The sequence below is a fragment of the Lolium perenne genome, chromosome 7 (assembly GCF_019359855.2).
Source record: "Lolium perenne isolate Kyuss_39 chromosome 7, Kyuss_2.0, whole genome shotgun sequence".
Classification (NCBI taxonomy): domain Eukaryota; kingdom Viridiplantae; phylum Streptophyta; class Magnoliopsida; order Poales; family Poaceae; genus Lolium; species Lolium perenne.
The window spans coordinates 2,145,162-2,169,651 of record NC_067250.2 but is presented as its reverse complement, the minus strand read 5'-3'; the positions used below and the strand labels follow the sequence as shown (position 1 = coordinate 2,169,651).

Genomic DNA, 24,490 nt, shown 5'->3' with positions numbered 1-24,490 from the left:
ACATGTTAATAGGATTGATATGATACTATTATCAATAACATGCGCGCGAAGCACTTGGAAGTGAGATGGAAGGCTCTCGGAAATTAAGCGTGCTAGTGCTGGAGTAGTGGAAGGATGAGTGACCGAGCGGGACGTTTGACCACGAGTAAGTAATTTGATTAGAGATAAGTGTAGTTAGAGACTAAACTTGTCAAATAACTAAAATATTAGAAATTCTGAAAAAATAGATAAAAAGAGGAAGTGCAAAATAATTCGGAAAAATAGATAAAAGGAGGGAGTGAAAAATAGATTAAAAAAATTTGATATAAAAATGGCACCGGTGCCCTTTAGTACCGGTTCGGGTTACGAACCGGTACCAAAGGTCTCCAGCCCCGCGAGCTCCTCCGTGCCCACGTGAAAGCACCTTTAGACCAGTTCGTAATGAACGGTACTAAAACCGGTATTAAAGGTCATCTGAAACCGGTACTAAATGGGTTTTTCTACTAGTGTACAAAATCCACTCTCTATATTATTTCTATTGAGCAATTTCCATGCTTGCTAGATCATAGCTTGAGGTGTGTGTTTCGAATAACTCTGCAACATATTCGTGAAATGTCGTTGTTTGTCTTTCTAGAAAAGACAACAATCCAATTGACTCATTGCCTAACTAGTCCTTGGCGAACAGTATCTCAAAATATTCCTTGGTTAACAAGCGAAAATGTTAGGGTTTGCACAAAAATTCCCATTATGCCGATGACGCCTGTTTTCTTAATTGATCATCCAAAATCACGTCTTCTAAATTTTCCCTTCTTGAAACAACGCTCTAACTCTTTCATCTTGGGTGTAAATATGAACTTGTGCCATCTTGGGTGTAAGATGCATTGTTTCACCTGTGAAGTCACAGCTTGCTGCGTCCTTGGTGTATCAATCCTATCCGAGTCTTATCTACTGTTGTTTTAGAAGACGTGATTTTGGATAATCAATTAAGAAAACGGGAAAATTTGCCATGGGATATTGTTATTTTCCGGTTTTTGCCAAAACACATCGCTGGATTGTGTCTTTGCCCAGTACCATTATTATTTTCGGTACGTTTTCCAAAACACACCACACGCTAAAAACAGAAATAATTATTTTTGTTTATCTTAAAATTACTAGATTACCTAGAACAAAACTGGTTTTCCATCTAATCTAGAAAACAGAAACCCAAAATTTCTCCTGTACACCTAGCGATAAAGGGGACGAAGGGCTGCATCGATCAGATTAACGACGAGCCCTAGCGGGAACCGTCATCCTCCATCTCATCAGCCGCTGTTATTCCGTTTCTCACCGCCGGCGAGCGCGCGTACCTCGTCCCCAACCTCTGGCTGCATCGTCCCCGTTCCGTGTCCGCCCCATTGGCGATCGACCGCAGCAACACAAGGTGTCACGCCGCCCGGCCAAGAGTGGTCCGAGCCATTGACCGGCGCCCTCAGCCGTTCTCACGGACGCCCCCGGCCGCAATCATGAGCAGCACCACTCTGGAGCACAATCTCCCGGCGGCCATGGATGGCCACAGGGCCTGGGTGCCTGAAGAGTATACGTACGTACAGAACTAACAGAGGCCAGAAAAACGGTTCTAGCTTGATACGTACAAACGACCAGGGTCTAAAAGTTTAACTAAGAAAACAACCTGTTCTAAACCGGACTAGATGGTCATCCTAAGCAAAAAAAAAATCAAACTTCCCATTTTGGGTTTGACGGTGTGTTTTGGCAAACATGTCACGGAATTGTAATGGTACTGAGTAAAGACACAATCCAACGATGTGCAGTGTTTCGGCAAAGGTCAAACAATAACGGTGTCTCTTAGCAAATTTTCCCTTTCAAGAATGACTAATGAAGGCTAATTGGGTGCTCATGATTAAATGCCCAGAGAAAAATGGGCACAGAGAATACACTAGCACACTGACCAAAACATCTCAACACGAAAGAGCAGGAACAGCTAGGTAGCATAACATACTGACCGGCAAAGATCCAAAACTAACAATTCCCAAAACTCAAAATGCCATATCTTTGTCAAAAGCATGCACTCGAAGAGCATGACCAAGACTCAATAACTCGTCTTAACAATGCCATTCATGCTTCTTAACAACGCAAAACAAAACAAAAACGCAAATTGAAAGTAAATGCTGGACACAAACAGTACAGAAGTTATAATAGCATAGATAATCCATAGTTATTCTATTAGTAGTAGTAACTTGCTCATCACTAGGGAAATTTTAGTGCTACTTGTACAGTCAAGCAGTGTCCTTCAGTAGAAAAGACTATAGATCATCCAGTTGGTGCTGACAAAAGCTAGCAGAAGAGAATACACCAGCCTGCACTGTGATTATATTCCTAAAATAAAGTTGGAAGCTGAACTGCTTCCACAATATATATTTTGCAAAGCCAGCGACCCATAATTAAATGCGCAGGCTACAATCATTTCAACCAGCTGCAACATATAATGTATACTATTAACTTAAATGAGAATCCGGATCAGTGGACTTATTCTCGGGGGAAAGAATTATTCATCTATGAATATGTACAATGCTTCGATGAAGAAGGAACCAATGGGTGATCAATTCAAATATATATGGAAGAGCACCTGCCAGCTGAAACATCAAAGCGAAACATATATTGCAAAGCTAGCCCATGATTTAATGCCCAGAGAAACACAAGGAAACTTTCTGGATTTCGAAATGAGGGCTCAATCCACATGAAAAAGATTAGGCAAAAATCCAACTCTTTGTCCAGATAAACATCACTAAAATGGCAGGTCAAGGCATTAGCAACATGAAAATACTATTGGTTAGTCATAAATTGGTCGGACTATCACCATTATGAATCTTATTCTAGATAGAGATGAACCAAGAACCAGACAAAAACCCATTTAACTGGACCCAAAAGAGGATTTCCTGAAACATTTGTACTCGAAAAGCAACATTTCCTTGACACGAAGAACAACACGAAACAAAGACCTTGACAAGACCCCAGTATAGTATTAATTTATCCAAACAAAATGTTTTGTTGTTGTAGCACATTGAACGGCAAAAGGCTTCCATTTACAAAACAAAAGAAGTTCATCCTCCAAAGGAAGAACCAAATCATTTTCCCAAAATCTCAATATGGCCATTACTTTTCGCAAAAAAATATGGCCGTTATTGAAGTAACAACAAACAGAAAAAAAAAGTTCTAATTGAGTTACTACATTTTGGAAGTAATGCCAAATACAAACAGCAACACAAAGTTAGCACATAAATATAAGGGTGCAAAAGAGCAGGAGCCACATGGTATAACATACTAAACTATCAACCATTTACGGTGCAAAAAAAGCATGAGCCACACGGCACGAGTGGCATTACCGGTGTTCATCAATGGTTCGGGGAAACCGTCGCCGAACACCCTTAGTGATGCTCGTGCTTCATAAAAATGCAAATTGAACACTGGGGTTGGGCAAGAACATTAGAAAGTTATAATAGCACCGATACTACATGTTCATAATTCTGAACATTAAAACTTACTCAAGACATCATAATAAGCACCACATCATGATAGCATGGAGTGCTACCACGACCATCGAAAATAGCACGAGTGGTATTACGGGTGTTCATCAACCAATTGGGGAAACCGACGTTGAAACCATTACCGCCATTCGTGTTTCGTTAGAATGCATACCCGAACATAAATTTGGGGCTGGGAAAGAACATGAGAAAATTATAATAGAGCTGATACTACATGTTTATGTTTGTGATCATTAAAACATAATGTTCAACACATCATAATAAGCACCGCAGCATGATAGCATGAAATGCAACCGCGACAATGCAAAGTAGCATGTTCTAGTAGCACTACTAATAAATAGCAAGAGCTAAGCACAAGAGGCATGGCTCACATAGGATAGATAAGTAGATATTCCAAGGACAAAAGAAAGCAGCAATCCTGAACCTTCCATACATGCTCGGTGGAGAGTGGAAACTTCTCATCCTTCTTCTTGCATCTTGCTCGACGGAATTGGGATAATGCACTCTTTGAGGCGATGGCGAGTAAGCTCTAAATTATATATTCTCTTTGCCATGTTGGCCCTGCCTAAGAGCTTGCCATCAATGTTGCAGCGCAACATGTGGTTATCGTTATAGCCGAACAACAGCTCATGCTCGTTGAGCATAGATATCTCATGGATCATTCTCGACATTGGATTAACTCTGACTGACGTTCTCTTTCTCTTTTCCTGTTTGGGACAGGTTAGATGAAGAGAGTTACATGCCTCTATTGATGACATGTCAATCCGGTACTTGAACTCCCACATTTCGGCCTCGTAGTCCTCTATCACCCAAACATCCATATAGGTGTAGCGCTTGTCCGGGGTGTACAAACCAAGCTTTCCCTGCACGTCGAACAAGCTGTACGAGTTGGTGGCGGCTCGCATACGCCGGAACAACTCGGTAGCGGTGTCGAAGACAATGATCTCACCCGATGACATCCAGTGCAGGTTGCCACGGTGGCGGACCGGTGGATTATATGCGGAGTAACTATCTCCTGGCAGCGCCTCAAGTAATGCTTTTTCTTCCAAAGGCGACGAGGCTGCCCGAATTTTCCTGGATTGGCTGTGTCCTACTGTTATGACATGTAGCATTTTTCCGTCGACGTCGCATCCCCCATCAACCAGTGAATACCAGAGCACCCTGTACTCCCCGGTCGCATCGTGCCTGTAGAGGCCGAGTATGGTGTTTCTGTGGTGAAATTCAGGCTGTGGCAGGGGAGCAAGCTGGTGGAGTGTCGGGTTGCAGATGTAGAACCGGCACGACACGGACACGATGAGGAAGCCATCGCCGGAGGCGTGGAGCTTGACGTGGTGACCCGGGGGGAGATGCGGATGGTAGGATGCTCTGCCGCGGCGGGATGCTCGGAAGGTACCGAGCCTGACTGCAAACTTGACCATGGGGAACGACGGCTGGCGGCGGTGGTGGGCGAACATGAACTCGGGCGTGGAGGTGGCGCTGCGCCACGACGCCCGGACGGCACGGCAGCGGCCTACGTCCTTGGGCGGCAGCAGCATGAGTATCTTGTCGGTGACGAGATCCTCGGGCAGGTCGTCCAGCCCGGTGTCGGCGCCTCTCCTCCCGTCGACCGGCATCATCAATCACCGCTGGTGCTCCGTCGTCCCACCTAAAACCAAACAGCAGGCGTTAATTAGTACTGGTACACAGGAGGGGATGTCGGAAGAAGATATGTAATTTCCAAGCCAAGAGAGAAAAGCAGACGGGGGCTGAGTGTCGATCGGCCGCAAGCAAATTAAGAGGAACATGGAAAGATAGCAAGAGAAAAATAGAAGACGGATCGACGACGCGCGCGTTTGTTGCTCACCGGCGTGGGGGAAGACGAGTCGTCGTCGGTACTCCACGCGAGGACTCTGGCGAGATCCAGGGGAGGGGAACGGTTAGTTATTAGTCGTGAGGATTGTGGAGCGTGGCCGTCGACGGATGAAGAACCAGGGGAGCAATAACGTCGGTGTTGGATCAACAACCGTCGTTTCAGATGTTTCAGATTGGACGGTGGCGATCCACCCTAGTGCAACATCACGAGTCCAACGCCGCTTCGCCCTCAAGCGGCGTGGCCTGCCCACGATGGAAGCCCATTTAGGCCAGCAGAGCATCTCTCTAGGGCTACGTGTTGTGTGCTACTGGAACAAAAAAAAAAGCACCGATCAACAGGTCGGGACGCTGTACACAGCACACAAGCTTCTATCTTCTTCCCGTCTCTCCTTTCTCTTCTCACACCACCAGGAGAAGCTACCAAACATCGACATAAGACGGCGAGATTTTTTTTTCGGAATAGGGGTAGCCCCGGCCTCTGCATCGGTTGATGCACACAACCTTTTATTTAAAATATGAATATGAATAAGGTGGCGAGATGGAGAGCGGCGGAAGGAAGAAGGAGTTGCCGGCGGCAGACAAGGCACTGAGGGGTGTCGCGCGCGCCTTAGGCGTGTAGGCACATGAAGGCTAGCTAGCGTGTTGGGCGTACGTGGTGCGGGGAGGCGATGGGGAGGAGCAAGCAGGAGGTGGCGGAGGTGTGGCCAAGGAGCAGGTTGAGGCCACCGACGAGGCCGAGGCCAAGAAGAAGCATCTCGGCGCGGCTGATCTCGCTTGGTCATGACATGATGATGGCTTCTTGCAGCGAAGCTCCTCCAGCCATCAAGCCTTTGTTCAAATTAAAACAAAAATTGTAATGTTCAAGGGCATGTAAAATATGTGTGCATGGTGTTCGATTCTGAGATTTTCTTCGATCCTCCGTTTGGTCTTTGTGATGTAATCCAGCTGCAACTTTATTAGGAAGTGAAACTGCCTCCTTCAAACAGGCATTCTACTGTGTGTTACAATACATAACTAAAGATGTGATCGCTGAACTTTAAAAAAAAAAAGATGTGATCGCTGAAAATCTACTGGAACTGTGGCTACTCTGAAATTCAGTCCCAAGACAACACTTGTGCTCTATAATATTCACAAGTTACAAACTCACATTGCAGTCAATGCTCATGTTACATGTAATGCAAAAGCTAGGTGAGACCAGCAAGTTAAAAAGAATAATTAAGCTTCTCCGTACCATATTCTGAGTAAACCCTAGCTAGTAGGCTCGTATCACTCCAGATTTATCTCATCTACTGGCCATGCATGGTGTCCAGGCTACACTACTATATATTTTTGGGTGCAGATTATAACTAGCTGGAATTCAAACATTATTACCAGATGAACAGCTAAGCAATGTTCTGACATTAGAATTCTGGCCATGGATTGCTTATTGGCTGCAAGCTTGCCAGGGCGTTCACTCAGTGCAAAGGTTTCTAAATTGTCTCTCAAAGGATTTGTGGTACTCGGGAAGCAGATATTCTACAGCCATTCATACTTTCAGTGTCAAATATCTCCCAAGTAACGTTGTAAACTTATATCTCTGTTTTACCCGATGTTTACGACAAAGCCAGGGACAAATGTCCAGACCAAAAGAAGAAAGGTTGGGACCTTGTCATTACAGCCTCCATGTGGACCATTTGGCTGTCTAGAAACAGGAAAGTGTTTGATGACATAGAAGTCCCACTTCACACTACTGCCAAACAATGCATGGAAACTTGCAAGCTTTGGTCACATAGGGCCAGGAAGGATGAGAGAGATGCACTTCTTCTCTGGTGTTCAGAGTGGCATTTTTAATCTCTTCCCCTCTCTATGTTCCTCTGTACATATCTCTAGTCTTTTCCCTTTTTTCCGGCTTTCCCCTCTTGTTCTTCGGTTCGTGTAATGTTTTGAGCTGCCTTAGCTCCTTTAATAAAATTTAGGTAGGGGTTCCCCCCCTTCCGACTCGTTCAAAAAAAAAAAAAAAAAAGACAAATCAGTTGAGAATTATAGAAACGTTTACATCCTATTTTTCATTAAATCTACTACTCCCTCCGCTCCTTTCTATAAGACGTTTTGGCGGGCCAATTAAGCCTGTCAAAACTTCTTATAAAAGGAAACAGACCGGGAGCATTTTCACCTGATACTTGGTATCTGGCATTCTCTCTCTTCATCAAGATGTAAGGATATAAAAAGGGGTGGAACAGTAGCCAGCAAGTTAAAAGAAGCCGCTATCATATTCTGAGTAAACAAAGCGAGTAGTAAGCCAAGGTAGATATCAGTCTAGATTTACTTCAGAAGTAATGGGTGTCCCCGATATAAAACTAAATCTGTTTGTTTCATATTATAACAATCTGAAATTCAAATGAGAGCAGGTAAAACAGCCGCGCAATGGAGAGTACAGACACACTGGTAGGCTGCAAGATACAAAATTTGGCAGGGCGGTCGAGTTCTCAGATGTCCCATGATTTATTGTGCTTTTCCAGCAACACATAAGCTAAGCTAAGCTGTACTAACCTGTCAAGGGCATTCTGACAAAAATGGTATAAACATGCAAATTCCATAAATACTCGGCGCAAACGCTCTGATATCAACTTTCGAATGACCCATGATACTCAGGAGGCACATATTCTACATCCATGCAAATTCTCAGTATCAAATAAATTATTTTTTTGGAGCAAACATGCTATTCATTTAAGAAGAAAGGAAAATGATCCAGTTTATAAGTAAAACCGGATCGAAAATCATACAAACTTGAGTACCTCCGACATGCGGACTACTCGCAAAGTCTAAAACAACAACACAACAAGATCGAACAACCTGTCAACGACAAAGTGCTACCTATTCGACAATTCGACACGAAGGTTGCATGAACCGCATCCATCATGTAATCTCAACCGCCTTCTTCTTGGCGTCGACCTTGTTGCCCTTGGGCTTTTTCACCTTCTCCACATTCTTCACAAGGGAGCCAAGCACCGCGATGGAGCGATGCGACAAAGGGGTCTTAAACTTGTCAGTGAAGGCACCAAGGGCGTTGTCATCGAACTCAGCGTTCTCTTTCAAGATGCCCAAAACACACGCGGCGAAGCAAGGATATGTGGAGGCGCAGGCCGAAAAACTGATGACAAGAAGACATTAGCTTGTCGGCAGCGGGATCCCTAGGATCAACTTGCATGTCCTCCGCATGAACTGTTTCAGAAACAACGACACTAGGAGCAGGGATCTCCTCCAAAGGCTCACATAAGGGCGACATGAGTGCCAGCTTTTTCGAAACCAAATTGGCCAAAAAATCGCAAAGCTTGGTGGAATCGGCCACCTCAGGATCTTCAACAAAAGGCACCAAGGGAGCAGCCAACACATCAACCACCTCAACATGTTCAAATGCAGACGCCTCAAGCCTCGATTGCTCAACCGAAAGAGATACAAGAGCTTCAACAAAGAGCTCCCAAAGGCCTCGATGTCATCAGAGATTGGGCTCTGAAGACCCTCAGGGGAAGCACCCTTGTCATCAACTGCATCCGGTAGAAGAGGAGCAAGACCGGAGCAACATTGAAGAGGCAGGAGAAAGGCGTCGAAGCCAAGAGGAGACGAGTCGCAGGGACGGCGGCGGACATGCGAGCAAGGGCCGAAGGACTCCAAGAGCTCATCGTCCCTCGACCTGGCATCTGAAACGCGGACAGGGGCACGCCCAACACCATAGGTGGAAGCCTCTTCCGCATGCTCTGAGCTTCCGACAGCGCGCCCTAACCACAACTTGATTCCAGCAGCCTCATCCCGCAGCGGCCTAGTAACCTCCTCGATGTGGTCCACAACAAGCTGGAGGAGCTCCATTCGCAGAGAAGCAAATTGGGCCTGCAAGTCGGAGTCAGCATTGTCAGAGGCATCCCCACCAACTCTAGGTGGGAAAGATGGCAGCACCGATGCACATGGCGGCGAATGGCGCACAACCTCGGCCCAGCTCCGAGCCTGGTAGGGTGAGGAGAACCAACAGTAGGAGAGCAGCTTCACGAGGTAGGAGAGCGGCCGACTGAGAGCGATGGCGGCAGTTGCGCTCCCGATGACCCGGACGACGGCAACGAATGCAACGAAGGGTTCCTGATAGGTGCCGACATGGTGGCCACGATCAAGGCAGCGGAAGCACCGCCCGCGAGCCCACCTCTTGAAGGCGAGGCTCCGCTCCAGAGCTTCCCCCCACGGAGATGGCGACGGCAAGGCTCGGCCAGAGCGACGACCTGTACCCACTTGCTGCCAGCACTCCTCTTCACGCGGGCGCGCGTCAGCAGTAGGGGCTCATGGGGCGAAGCACAGGGAAGCCCCGACAGCTGTGTGTTCACCGCTGCAACGGGAGGGCTTCGGGAGCAGGAGAGGAGCAGCCTCTGCTCGGAGGAGAAGACCATCGGCCTGAACGGGGAGGGCGGAAGGGCACCTGGCGGCGGCGGATGAAGAGGAGTGATACGTCTCCAACGTACCTATAATTTCTGATGTTCCATGCTTGTTTTATGACAATACTTACATGTTTTGCTTGCATTTTATAATGTTTTTATGCATTTTCCGGAACTAACCTATTAACGAGATGCCGAAGGGCCAGTTGTCGTTTTCTGTTGATTTTGGCTCCAGAAAGGCTGTTCGGGCAATATTCTCGGAATTCGACGAAACGAAGACCCAACATCTTATTTTTCTCGGAACCTTCCAGAAAGTCAGAGGGGGACCAGAGGGGTGCCCTGGGGGCCCCACACGTGGTGGCGGTGCGGCCCAGGAGGGGGGCGCGCCCCCTACTGTGAGGAGGCCCCGTGGCCCCTCCGACTCCGACTCTTCGCCTATTTAAGCTCTGGTGACCTAAATCTTCGATACCGATTGACGAAAGTCCAGAAAGACTCCAGGGGCGCCGCCATCATCGCGAAACTCCAATTCGGGGGACAGAAGTCTCTGTTCCGGCACCCTGCCGGGACGGGGAAGTGCCCCCGGAAGCCATCTCCATCGACGCCACCGCCTCCATCATGCTCCGTGAGTAGTTCCCCCATGGACTACGGGTTCTAGCTGTAGCTAGTTGGTACTCTCTCCCCCATGTACTTCAATACAATGATCTCATGAGCTGCCTTACATGATTGAGATTCATCTGAAGTAATCGGTGTTGTGTTTGTTGGGATCCGATGGATTGTTACATTATGATTAGTCTATCTATAAAGTTTGTGAAGTTATTGTTGCTGCAATCTTGTTGTGTTTAATGCTTGTCACTAGGGCCCGAGTGGCATGATCTTAGATTTAAGCTCTATACTTATTGCTTAGATTGTATCTACAAGTTGTATGCACATGTCTATGTCCGGAACCAAAGGCCCCAAAGTGACAGAAATTGGGACAACTAGAGGGGAAGGCTTAGATATGAGGATCACATGTTTTCACGGAGTGTTAATGCTTTGCTCCGGTGCTCTATTAAAAGGAGTACCTTAATTTCCAGTAGATTCCCTAGAGGCCCGGCTGCCACCGGCTGGTAGGACAAAAGATGTTGTACAAGTTTCTCATTGCGAGCACGTATGACTATATATGGAAAATATGCCTACATGATTAATAATCTTGATGTTCTGTCTTAATGCTATTTCAATCTTATCAATTGCCCAACTGTAATTTGTTCACCCAACACTTGTTATTGGAGAGTTACCACTAGTGTAGATAGCTGGGAACCCCGGTCCATCTTTCATCATCATATACTCGTTCTACATGTCATTGGAAGTAGTATCAACTATTTTCTGGTGCTATTGCTCTCATATTACTGCTACTGCTACTGTGTTACTGTTACTACTGCTCCCATATTACTGCTGCTTTCACATCACCCATGTTACTAGTGCTTTTCCAGGTGCAGCTGAATTGACAACTCAGTTGTTAAGGCTTATAGGTATTCTTTACCTCCCCTTGTGTCGAATCAATAAATTTGGGTTTTACTTCCCTCGAAGACTTTTGCGATCCCCTATACTTGTGGGTTATCAAGACTATTTTCTGGCGCCATTGTCGGGGAGGCATAGCTCTACTCATAAGTTCACCTGGGGAGTACACTCTACCTCTCTCTCTGTTTTTATTTTATTTTGTTTTGCTAGTTTACTTTTGTCTAGTTTATTTGTGCTTAGTTTATTTCTGTCTAGTATTATTTTGCTTAGTTTACTTTTGTTTTTGTTTTGTTTTACTTTCCTCATATACCCAAAAATCCATAAAAATTTGAAAAACCTAAAAATTAAAAACTGCTATTATGGGAGAACCTACAACCTATTTGGAGCTTATTGAATTATATAATAATTACAGAGAATCAAGAACGGGAAAAGTTATGAGTGTTGTGATAGAAAAATTGAATACAATTGCTAAAATTTTGCTTAAACACCATGATATAAACTGTTGCTCTAAACAGGATACTAAACATCTTAAATTTCAATGTGGCTTTAGTGAAGAAGTTTTAATTAAGAACTATAATTGGAATAACTATATTCATTTTGGGTTCGAAGAGGTAGAACAATTTGTCTTATTTATGGGAGCTTCTGAGATTGAATCCTTCATATCTAAAAATTATGAAACTTGTGTTGTTTGTAAGGATCTTAAAGATTATGTTTCTTCTATCCTTAATTTTTGCATAGATAGTTACAGTAATAATCATTATATCATTGATTATAAAGAGAGACTCATTAATGCACAAGAATGCACTCACAATTTGCAGGAACCAGTGGAAGAAGAAATTGATGAACCTGAAAGCGCATTGCATGAAAAAGAGGAGGAAATTGATGAACCTGAAAGCGCATTGGATGAAAAAGAAGAGGAGAGTGATGAACAAAAGGAGGAAGAATGGATTAGCTACCCATGTCAACCTTCTAATGAGAGTAACTCTTTATCTCTTACACTATTTGATTGTTCTCCATGCTTACCAAAGGAGGATGAATGTTATGTTCCTGTGGATTCTCTTGAAATATTCCCTATGAGTAAAACTTGTGAGAATAATTATGCTCCTGTTATCTATGATAATCCATGCTATTTTGATAAATCTTATGATAATGCTTTGTTTGTGCCTGATGTCGAAATGCATGGTACTAAAGAGTTTTGCTTGGCAAATGCTTATGATAAATCTCTAGATGATGGTCCTATGTTACTTGATAATATTAATTGTACTACTAATGAAAATGAGATTGGAGAGTTCTTTACTTTATCTAGGAGTCCCATATCTTTTGAGACTGATCAATCATCTTGTCATATTATTGATAAAAGTGGTTTAGAAATTTTTAATCCTACTATTTTTGAGCTTGATAAAAATTATGTGTTTATGGATCATGAAAAGCATGCTTTATGTGATAGTTATGTTGTTGAGTTTGTTCGTGAAGCTACTGAAAATTATTATGAGAGAGGAAAATATGGTTGTAGAAATTTGCATGGTACTAAAACACCTCTCTATACGCTGAAAATTTTGAAGTTACTCTTGTTTTATCTTCTTATGCTTGTCACTTTGTCCTTCATGAATTTATTTATGTACAAGATCCCTATGCATAGGAAGTGGGTTAGACTTAAATGTGTTTTGAATTTGCTTCTTGATGCTCTCTTTTGCTTCAACTCTTATTTCTTGCGAGTGCATCATTAAAACAGCTGAGCTCATCTTAATGGCTATAAAGAAAGCACTTCTTGGGAGATAACCCATGTCTTTATTACGCTACTGTTTTGTTGTGTTTTGGAAGTTGTTACTACTGTAGCAACCTCTCCTTATCCTTATTTTATTGCAATGTTGTGCCAAGTGAAGTCTCTAATAGAAGGTTGATGCTAGATTTGGATTACTGCGCACAAACAGATTTCTTGCTGTCACGAATCTGGGTATGATTCTCTGTAGGTAACTCAGAAAAATCTGCCAATTTACGTGAGTGTTCCTCAGATATGTACGCAACTTTCATTAGTTTTGAGTTTTCTGATTTGAGCAACGGAAGTACCTCTTAAAAATTCGTGTTTACTGGATGTTCTGTTTTGACAGATTATGTCTCTGTTTTTTGCATTGTCTCTTGTGGACTTTAAGTGAGGCTTTCTAGACGTGGAGAGCTGTAGCTAATGTTTTATTGGGTACTTGCAATGTGTCACTACAGGGCTAAAGTGGATTAAAGTTTTTTTGAGTACTAACCCCTCTAATGAAGTTTATGAGAAGTTTGGTGTGAAAGAAGTTTTCAAGGGTCAAGAGAGGAGGATGATATATGATCAAGAAGAGCGAAAAGCCTAAGCTTGGGGATGCCCCCGTGGTTCATCCCTGCATATTTCAAGAAGACTCAAGCGTCTAAGCTTGGGGATGCCCAAGGCATCCCCTTCTTCATCAACTTATCAGGTTTCTTCTATTGAAACTATATTTTTATTCGGTCACAGCTTATGTGCTTTACTTGGAGCGTCCGTGTATTTTTATTTTTGTTTATGTTTGAATAAATTCGGATCCTAGCAATCCTTGTGTGGGAGAGATACACGCTCCGCTTTTTCATATGAACACTTGTGTTCTTCGTTTTACTTTTAATGTTCAATGACAAAAGTTAGAAGCTATTGCATTTATTGCTATTTGGTTGGAAACAGAAAATGCCTCATATTGTCTTGGATAATTTGATACTTGGCAATAGTTTTGAGCTCTCAAGAAGATCATGTTTCTCTTGCATCATGTAGTTTAAACCTATTAGTGGAGAAATACCGTAGAGCTTGTTGAAACTGGTTTGCATGATTGGTCTCTCTAAGGTCTAGATATTTTCTGGTAAAAGTGTTTGAGCAACAAGGAAGACAGTGTAGAGTTTTATAATGCTTGCAATATGTTCTTATGTAAGTTTTGTTGTACCGGTTCATACTTGTGTTTGCTTCAAACAACCTTGCTAGCCAAAGCCTTGTACTGAGAGGGAATGCTTCTCGTGCATCCAAAACCTTGAGACAAAACCTATGCCATTTGTGTCCACCATATCTACCTACTATGTGGTATTTCCTGCCATTCCAAGTAAATACTTCATGTGCTACCTTTAAACCTTCAAAATGCTTCTCAATTTGTGTTGATGTTTTATAGCTCATGAGGAAGTATGTGGTGTTTTATCTTTCAACCTTGTCATTTACTCTTGACAGACTCTCACCAATGGACTAGTGGCTTCATCCGCTTATCCAATAATTTTGCAAAAAGAGCTGGCAATGGAGTTCCCAGCCCCAATTAATTAACTTGCATTAATAATTCTCTTCACGTGTTTTGCCCTGATCTATCAGTAAGCAACTTAATTTTGCAAATAGACACTCCTTCATGGTATGTGAATGTTGGAAGGCACCCGAGGATTCGGTTAGCCATGGCTTGTGTAAGCAAAAGGTTGGGAGGAGTGTCATCCATAAATAAAACTAAAGTACATGTGTAAACAAAAGAGAAGAGGGATGATCTACCTTGCTGGTAGAGATAACGTCCTTGATGGGAGCCGCTCTTGAAAGTCTGGTTGATGAGGTAGTTAGAGTGCCCACTATCATTCGTTGACAACAACAAACACCTCTCAAAACTTTACTTTTATACTCTCTATATGATTTCAAAACTTAAAAAGCTCTAGCACATGATTTAATCCCTGCTTCCCTTTGCGAAGGGCCATTCTTTTACTTTATGTTGAGTCAGTTTACCTACTTCCTTCCATCTTAGAAGCAAACACTTGTGTCAACTGTGCATTGATTCTTACATACTTGCTTATTGCATTTGTTATATTACTTTGTGTTGACAATTATCCATGAGATATGCATGTTGGAAGTTGAAAGCAATTGCTGAAACTTAAATCTTCCTTTGTGTTGCTTCAATGCCTTTACTTTGAATTTATTGCTTTATGAGTTAACTCTTATGCAAGACTTTTGATGCTTGTCTTGAAAGTACTATTCATGAAAAGTTTTGCTATATGTTATCTATTTGTTAGCAACTATAGATCATTGCCTTGAGTCACTTCATTCATCTCATATGCTTTATAATAGGATGATCAAGATTATGTAAGTAGCATGTCACTACAGAAATTACTCTTTTTATCGTTTACCTACTCGAGGGCGAGCAGGAACTAAGCTTGGGGATGCTGATACGTCTCCAACGTACCTATAATTTCTGATGTTTCATGCTTATTTTATGACAATACTTACATGTTTTGCTTGCACTTTATAATGTTTTTATGCATTTTCCGGAACTAACCTATTAACGAGATGCCGAAGGGCTAGTTGCTGTTTTCTGTTGTTTTTTGTTCCAGAAAGGCTGTTCGGGCAATATTCTCGGAATTCGACGAAACGAAGACTCAACATCTTATTTTTCCCGGAACCTTCCAGAAAGTCAGAGGGGGACCAGAGGGGTGCCCTGGGGGCCCCACACGTGGTGGCGGCGCGGCCCAGGAGGGGGGCGCGCCCCCCTACTGTGAGGAGGCCCCGTGGCCCCTCCGACTCCGACTCTTCGCCTATTTAAGCCCTGGTGACCTAAATCTTCGATACCGATTGACGAAACTCCAGAAAGACTACAGGGGCGCCACCACCATCGCGAAACTCCAATTCGGGGGACAGAAGTCTCTGTTCCGGCACCCTGCCGGGACGGGGAAGTGCCCCCGGAAGCCATCTCCATCGACGCCACCGCCTCCATCATGCTCCGTGAGTAGTTCCCCCATGGACTACGGGTTCTAGCTGTAGCTAGTTGGTACTCTCTCCCCCATGTACTTCAATACAATGATCTCATGAGCTGCCTTACATGATTAAGATTCATCTGATGTAATCGGTGTTGTGTTTGTTGGGATCCGATGGATTGTTACATTATGATTAGTCTATCTATAAAGTTTGTGAAGTTATTGTTGCTGCAATCTTGTTGTGTTTAATGCTTGTCACTAGGGCCCGAGTGGCATGATCTTAGATTTAAGCTCTATACTTATTGCTTAGATTGTATCTACAAGTTGTATGCACATGTCTATGTCCGGAACCAAAGGCCCCAAAGTGACAGAAATTGGGACAACTAGAGGGGAAGGCTTAGATATGAGGATCACATGTTTTCACGGAGTGTTAATGCTTTGCTCCGGTGCTCTATTAAAAGGAGTACCTTAATTTCCAGTAGATTCCCTAGAGGCCCGGCTGCCACCGGCTGGTAGGACAAAAGATGTTGTACAAGTTTCTCATTGCGAGCACGTATGACTATATATGGAAAACATGCCTACATGATTAATAATCTTGATGTTCTGTCTTAATGCTATTTCAATCTTATCAATTGCCCAACTGTAATTTGTTCACCCAACACTTGTTATTGGAGAGTTACCACTAGTGTAGATAGCTGGGAACCCCGGTCCATCTTTCATCATCATATACTCGTTCTACATGTCATTGGAAGTAGTATCAACTATTTTCTGGTGCCATTGCTCTCATATTATGCATCTTGCTGCTGTGTTCTGTTACTCTTTGCTCCCATATTACTGCTGCTTTCACATCACCCCTGTTACTAGTGCTTTTCCAGGTGCAGCTGAATTGACAACTCAGTTGTTAAGGCTTATAGGTATTCTTTACCTCCCCTTGGGTCGAATCAATAAATTTGGGTTTTACTTCCCTCGAAGACTGTTGCGATCCCCTATACTTGTGGGTTATCAAGGAGCAGGGGGCGCGGAAGTCATAGCGCCAGGCTTCGAGGACGGCGACCATCGCGAGGCCCAGACTGGCAGGCGGAGGCGAAGGAGGCCCGCTACAGCATTCCAGACCTAGCAATAGCAATACAACCACCACCGTGACAACACCTGAAATATAGACTCTCCAAAAGTGCCGCCTCCAAGAAGGGAACAATGCACCAGCGCCGTCGTCCCCCGACTAAAGGTCTTAGGTTTTCACCCCGAAGATAGTCCCCACTCTCAAAACAATGCCTCCAACAAGGTCATTTCCAGGCATAACCGATTAAGGCCAGACCTTGGGTTTTCACCCTGAGAGGTAAGACTCTGAACTTCACCCATGCTAGTGCCCCCACATGCATACCACTGCTGCGAAGTCCGGAATGCCAAGCAAATCCCTCGGCATCATGAAGACTCGAACCTCCTTTAGCCAGTCCACCAATCCGTCCTTCATGATATTCCTTCTTCTGACTTCATCATGGACAAAAAAGTCATCTGGTGTCAACACATAATAGAGCTTCGTGTTGCTTCCTCCGGAACCAAACGGTCGGAATAAAAACATGGCACCCGATCCAGCAAACTCCAAGCAAAAAATGCACTGTTCCATTCACCGGCGGAGCTTTCCGGAACTCATCTCTCCAGCCAGATCAAGGCAAACTGACATCCGGTAGATTTTCATCTTCGCTTGCGAGAAACCCGAGGACCGCCACAAAAAACAAAGCAAGACCAGCAGCCCCTACGCCGATAGTCCCTCCTGCCGGATCACTAGGGAAGAGGACAGCGGCGTGGATCATTCGTACCACTGCCGAACCGTCACCGGGGGCGGAGGCCGCCACTGCTCCACCGAATTCTACATGGCTACCGACGGAGAGCATCAGGCCCGGCCAAGTAGCCGTGCCGCTTGGCTTCCTCCATCGGCGCTTCATCACCTCATGGAACGCGGCCACGGAAACCCTCTTCTTCCCCTCATCGTTCGATGGAAGGGGCGCCGCCACCGCTGCCTGGGCCGGGGCCGGAGCCGGGGCTGTGACCGGGGCTGGGGCCGGCAGCAGCGGCGGGTGAGGGGCGGCGGTCCAAGGGCGGCTGGTAGCATTCACCAAGATGGGAACATGTTGCCTCACAGCTCGTATTTTTGAGACAGATTACGAGAAGCTAGCCACTCTCTGTTCCTAGTGTTTCGTAGGAACTTGGCATCTCTGTTAGGAAAGTAAAGTGACGATGATTAGCCCGTTAAACACCTCTTCCATCACCCAAAAGGCCAGAGCCACCAGCTAATTAAAAAGTAATGTGTAGAACTTCTCCCATTAACAAACATCCAGCATGCTACAGGTAGCCACGATCGATTCCAGCCTCCCCCGGTTAGCCGCGAAACTAACATAAGCTCATTGCGTAGACGATGAGTTCATGTGTTGTTTTACCCTACCTGTTTCCATGTAAAGCTGCAAAAGCAAGAGGTACTTAGGGCCATACGGTTGGCTTCTACCGCCCAAGCAAGCAAAGGCCAAAGTTTACTAGCCGTCGGACACTTTTGGTTGGGGTCAGTGTTGGTGTCACAGCACACCCAAGTTCGTTTCCCCTGTTAAATACCTGATCCTTCTCCCGGTGACCTAATGTTAGGCACTTGCATGGATATGTTAAATACCATTCCTTGTTTGCTATCACGACAACTATCACCGTGATTCTTCTTGTATATGTATACATAGGTATCAGACATTCAGCCTTTCCACTTGCAAGGATATGCTAACTATGTGAAGCCAATGGTGAGAGCAAAAGCATTTTACACGCGTGTATGGAATGTTCCAAAGGGTCTGCTCGGTTCTTTGAACTGAACTAGAACGTTGGGACTTGGTTTCGCTTCCAACTTGTTCTTTTAATACGCAGTGACCACTTGCCACATTGTAAAGGGAGTTGGTCGACCGAAATCGTTGAGAACGCTTCATTTATCCTTTGTTTAAAAACTTAACCATATTATCTAAATATACATATAGCAGGCTTTACCCCCAGTACAGGTTGGGTGAGAGATCCAACTACCATCTGCATGGATGCTTGCTCGATCTTATAAGAATATATACAGTTTAGCAAAAATATATGCGGTTTTGCTGATGAGAGGCAGCAGAAAGGCGCTAGACGCGCTCCAGTATAAATTTGCAGCGAGAGGAACAGTGGGAGCTCAGAGTAGCAGCTAGTATGGCAGCGGTGAAGATCGTCGACACCACGGAGTCCCCGGAGGGAGACGACAACCACTATTCCGACGTTGAGGCAGGCAACATCGGCGGAACAGCGACGATTCTCCGGGTGGTGTCACTGAGGCAGCATCGCCTCGTCTCGCTAGACGTCTTCAGGGGCATAACTGTAACGGTCAGCAAAAACTTCTATCTTTTCTAGCTATCTGCGTTTTGTTTTTTTTTTTTTTTGAGAAACACAATACAAACGCAGGCGCTCACATACACGCGCATACACTCACCCCTATGAACGCACACACGCACACCCTACCCCTATGAGCACCTCCGGAAGACCGAGTCGGCGGATTGTATCTTGAAATTGACGAAGTCACCACAGGCGCCTCGCTATCGACGGGAACGTCGCCTCCCACTAAAAGAATATTCCGCCTTTATGAGACACACAGATGTCAAACCTGGGGTTTGAACTCTGGTGGGCTGGGGGTACAACCACCCTCCTAACCACCCAACCTCAGGTTGGTTCTCAGCTATCTGCGTTTTGTAATCAAGCATGGGTCACAAAAAGCACATAAGCCTATTAGCTTCGTGCATGGCCACGCAATTCATGACGTAAACACCAAAATAAAATCCACTTGCTGCGCGGACCTCTTCTAGTGGTGCCCGTTTTTTCATGTAAGAGTATAAAGCGAAGTTTATCATGTATCGGAGGGCTGCTCCGGTATTCCCCCTAAATGAAGTTGAAGGGTCATAGTTAGTTTTTTTCGTGTGTTGGGTTCGCCGAAACCCATATCCAGCCCTTGTATACATGTTTGTATTGATACAGTATGTGTATGTCGCACAAGAAAAAGAAAAGAGGTCACGTGAGCAAGATCTTTATAGGACCTTTCTTATTTGGCACACGCACATGACTGTAGATATGTACAAAAATGAGGTACAACACAACAGGGGCCATATGGGCCCATACAGAGTTGTACGGACGGTGGACCTACACTGAAATTACGATCGTGCACCCGCTTACTAACATGTATGGGAGATCTCCACCGTTGTGTTTAAAGCGCCCATAATTTTTCTAGAGGAGGAGCACCGGAGCAGAAGTGCATGTATCGATGCTTGATTTTTCTATATATAATTAATTTTCTGGTAGTAAATACTACACAGACGGGTGCATCAGATGATGCATAAGCCGAGGGTTTATCCTTCATTTCGAAAAAAAAAGCAATCAACCATCCCACTTAAAATTAATTAGAATTTTAATATGCATGGTAATTCAATTCATATAAAAGAAAACAAGCTCAAATTGATCTGAGCTAGAGGTCAACCGAGTTAGAGATCTGGCCCACACTGGAGTTGTTGTAATGACTAACGGCCTTTGGCTGATGAGGCTAGAAACAAAATTCGGAATGTTCATGATCCACTTGTTACACATTGTAAATGTTCATGAATCATGATATATATACTTTCATATGGTTATTTACAATGCTCTTGCTTCAACATTGAAATCTTAATATCCATGTGAGACACTGGTTGGAACTTGCTTGAAACTTGTGTATGCTCTATACATGCTGCTACATTGACAGAAAACCGTATGCCTTAAACTTGTTTGAACCTCCACAAAGTTAAGTAACTTAATGAAATATTAAAACCTTACAGCTGATGATGATTGTGGACGATATTGGTGGCCTCGTCCCGAAGATAAGCCATTCTCCGTGGGATGGCGCCACGTTGGCGGATTTCGTGTTCCCCTTCTTCCTCTTCATCGTGGGGGTCTCTTTGGCCTTGGCCTACAAAGTATTACTCATAGTACAAGATCATCAATCCATAATAGCCACAGTACTGGGTTCCATTATGTCTAGCATTAGTTGCTAAACCATGCTTTGTGCAGAGGGTGCCAAACAGAGTGTTGGCTACCAAGAAGGCAGTGCTCCGGGCTGCAAAACTTTTTCTTCTGGGCCTCCTGCTTCAAGGTAAATATACTAGTAGCCTTTAGCCGGCCATCCCCATGAGAAGACACCCCAACTTGCGAATATATATTGGCATGATCCTTGAATTTCTGGTTTTCAAGGTGGCTTCTTCCACAGTATACATGATCTTACTTACGGGGTTGATATTCGCAAGATAAGATCGATGGGCGTGTTGCAGGTATCTATCACAGCCAATGCAAAACATAGTTTCTCAGTATGCCATCATGGACCTATACACCTCTCACGCGAGTTCTAAGAAAAATGATGGTTGTGCACGATAAGTATCAGTTTATTTGATATGTACGGAATACTATATGTCACTTGACGCAGAGAACTGCGATGGCATACCTAGCGGTGGCACTATGCGAAATCTGGCTAAAGGGGGGCGGCGGGGGCTCCAGCTGCACAATAGTCAGAAAAAACCGGCATCAGCTGTGAGCATAGCACACTTCGATCTGTTACTGTTATTTAACTTATTATTAGCTTGCTAGTTAATAGATCTGGTTATTATTCACATATTTCCTTTGATTCCTGTGCTAAAGGCTTGTTGGTTTGGTCCTCACGGTCACGTACACGGTGATCTTGTACGGTTTGTACGTGCCTGACTGGGAGTACGACGTCATGTCTCCTGACTCTACCGTGAAACATTTTGTGGTAGGCTCTTCTCTGTGCTGAAACTTCTTTGTCAGTTGGTGTGCTATGCGGCATGATTTTTTTCTTAAGAAATGGTTGTTGTTTTTTATTGGATTGATTGCAGGTGCAATGTGGTGTGAGAAGTTCTACAGGGCCAGGTTGCAACGCCGTTGGCATGATCGACCGGAGTGTTCTTGGAATCCAGCATCTCTATACACGCCCGTTCTATCTGAAAATGGCGGTATATATTCAGTTAAAGCCTTGTTCGATCGGTACTAGAGTTTTATCCTCACTAAACCTCAAATCCCCATTATATTGTATGGTGCGTGCGTGCAGCGGTGCAGCATCGACTCTCCTCGCAACGGGCCATTGCCGTCCGACGCGCCGCCGTGGTGCCAAGCCCCCTTCGACCCCGAGGGCCTCCTTAGCTCCTTGATGGCAACCGTGACGTGCTTGGTGGGGCTCCAGTTCGGGCACGTCATCGTCCACTGCAAGGTACGTATCCGTATCCCTCCTCCTTCCAAACCAGAATATGTCCTTAAGATGCCATGCATGAAGTTGTCCTTAGAAAGAGTAGCTAGCTAGTGAAATCTGTACCTATTATGCGATTGTCTTCATGAGCACGCAGGAGCACGATGAGAGAATGGTGTGGTGGTCCATCCCGGGGTTTAGCTTACTAGCTCTCGGGTTCTCCCTCGACTTCTTCGGTACTTAGTTATTTAGTTCGTGGGTTAATTTAGTAGTAATTAGCTTGTCATCATTTGCGATCAGCATGATTAACACGAGGTGTCTCCGATTGGCATGCATGCAGGGTTGCGTATGAACAAGTCACTGTACAGCCTGAGCTACACCTGCGTCACCGCTGGTACAGCTGGACTCTTCTTAGCAGGGATCTATTTGCTGGTTCGTAGCTACATCTTTTTTGGAGTTTAAATATTTGGAATTGGGTGTTTAATGAAAAACAAACCAACTATCATCCCGCAAGCCACACCTAGAGTCTAGTATATATTCACCCCGCAACTAGACTCAATATATCATCAAAACGAAAACATGACCCATAGGCTTTGTTTGTTTGGTACTAGAGTTTTGCGATTAGTGGAAATAATTCCCACCAAACCACAAAACCTCACTTGCTTTTTAAAAGCATGTTTGGTTTTAGTGTATTGGGCTAGTTTTATACTCACATCTTTTCCATTTTTCACAAATTCTAGTGTATTTTCCCTATACACTGCCCCTACTTAGGGCATTGTTTACTTCTATGTATTTTAGAGGATTGGCGGGGATTATCCTGAATCCCAAAAAATCCCAAGTGGCCCGTTTTCTTCTCCAGGTTTGGACGAGATAATCCCGAGATATCCCCACATATCCCCTCACTTTTGCCTAGACTAAAAACTCTCCCCCATACTAGTGTATTTTTGGGGAAGAGTTTTTGCGGGGATGGTAGAGATTGGGAGAACATCAAATCCCCTCTCATCCCCTAACTTCCTGAGAGTGAAAATACGAGAGAAGTAAACGAGGCCTTAGTGGATTTAGAATTGGGGTTTTATGGGATTTGAGGGGATTGGATGATGCTATGTGGGATTGTTAGCATTATTAATCCCCATAAAAGCTCTAGTACCAAATAAGGTCTAATGGTATTTTGAAACTGTCCAAGCCACAACTATTTTCAAATGTGTGGCACGAATAAGCATTGTCTGCAATTAAACTTTAATAGAAAAAGAAAAACAACCCACAAGTTTAGAAATATCAGAAACATTTCGATAATTTTATAGAAAAAAATTACAAAAGTAACATTAAATTAAAATAAACAGATATACAATAAATCAAGAAAAATAATAAGAAATACGTTCTTTCAACCATTCGTCACACTTTTGGATTTACAGTTTATTTTTTATTAGACTTTCTTGTAGATTTCTGTTTTCCGTTTTTTCTTCAAAATTTCTTATTTTACTTAGTTCATTTGTCGATCATGCAGTGCCAACAGCGGTTAATTCGGTCCATTATGTACTCAATATTTTTCAGGTGGACGTGTACGGTTACAAGAGGCTGGTTTTCCCAATGGAGTGGATTGGAAAGCATGCTCTATTGTTTTTTGTTCTAGTGGCATGCAACGTCGCTCCAATCATATTGCAGGGGTTCTACTGGAGGGAACCAAATAATAGCCTTGTAAGGCACCTCTCGATTCTGTTCGATATCAATTGATTTGTTATATTATTCCAAATTTCACTACATACTTATTTATGCCTTTTGATGTTGTTATTGTTTGCTATCTTATTTGTTTGTTTTCTCCAACAGGTGAAACTCATCTAAACAGCTCGTTGATCTCCCCGGTGCCAAGACATCGCTTATGTATGAGATCTAAGGAAGCATTGTATCATGCTACAAATTTTTATTTTTATTTTTTGTGTGGCTGTATCAGGGTGCAAAGTTAGCGCCAATTTCACTTGTACCCAACCAAATTTATATTATCTCACCAAAAATTATTGCTCAATGTGGAGCTTATCCCTGAACTCTCATCCCTGGCTATGCCCCTGCTAACACTCTAACAGTGTCAATACCGCTTGTTCCAAACATCGCTAGTTGTAAAAAGCTACATGTTCTCGGCATGCACATTTAGGGATCCTAGATGTACTTTCAACTACTCTCTTGTGACCACAAGCAGATATATTGTTAAAATAAAACGGCCGAATCATGTGATAATGCGCTTGTACTAGAGGGTAAAACTATTGACACGT

The 24,490-nt window shown here is 44.0% G+C and overlaps 2 protein-coding genes across 3 annotated transcripts; one reads left to right on the top strand and one right to left on the bottom strand.

Annotated features, from left to right (window-relative positions):
* Window positions 1–3,729: 3,729 nt before the first annotated feature.
* On the bottom strand, window positions 3,730–5,462 carry LOC127311687 (F-box protein At5g18160). Its single transcript, XM_051342144.2, has 2 exons — window positions 5,362–5,462; window positions 3,730–5,163 (listed from the first exon to the last, which is right to left on the bottom strand). Exon 2 carries the CDS (start codon window positions 5,132–5,134, stop codon window positions 3,977–3,979), a length of 1,158 nt encoding a protein of 385 aa, XP_051198104.1. The 5' UTR covers window positions 5,135–5,163; window positions 5,362–5,462; the 3' UTR covers window positions 3,730–3,976.
* Window positions 5,463–19,089: 13,627 nt separating this feature from the next.
* LOC127311688 (uncharacterized) lies at window positions 19,090–24,257 on the top strand. 2 transcript variants are annotated; one of them, XM_051342145.2, is made up of 12 exons: window positions 19,090–19,339; window positions 20,812–20,961; window positions 21,044–21,125; window positions 21,224–21,300; window positions 21,453–21,556; window positions 21,665–21,776; window positions 21,880–21,996; window positions 22,092–22,250; window positions 22,384–22,462; window positions 22,567–22,658; window positions 23,778–23,921; window positions 24,051–24,257. In XM_051342145.2, exons 1-12 carry the CDS (start codon window positions 19,169–19,171, stop codon window positions 24,063–24,065), a joined length of 1,302 nt encoding a protein of 433 aa, XP_051198105.1. In that variant the 5' UTR covers window positions 19,090–19,168; the 3' UTR covers window positions 24,066–24,257. The 2 variants fall into 2 exon arrangements, with proteins under 2 accessions (XP_051198105.1, XP_051198106.1); XM_051342146.2 differs by having other exon boundaries at window positions 19,092–19,339; window positions 20,812–20,949.
* The last annotated feature ends 233 nt before the right edge of the window (window positions 24,258–24,490 follow it).

Excerpts from the sequence above, each read along its gene's own strand:
- LOC127311688 (XM_051342145.2), top strand. The coding sequence starts at position 19,169 with ATGGCAGCGGTGAAGATCGTCGACACCACGGAGTCCCCGGAGGGAGAC. Across the intron at positions 20,962-21,043 it reads CCTACAAAGTATTACTCATA|AGGGTGCCAAACAGAGTGTT; the intron begins GTACAAGATCAT and ends TGCTTTGTGCAG. Across the intron at positions 21,997-22,091 it reads CGTTCTATCTGAAAATGGCG|CGGTGCAGCATCGACTCTCC; the intron begins GTATATATTCAG and ends GCGTGCGTGCAG.
- LOC127311687 (XM_051342144.2), bottom strand. The coding sequence starts at position 5,134 with ATGATGCCGGTCGACGGGAGGAGAGGCGCCGACACCGGGCTGGACGAC.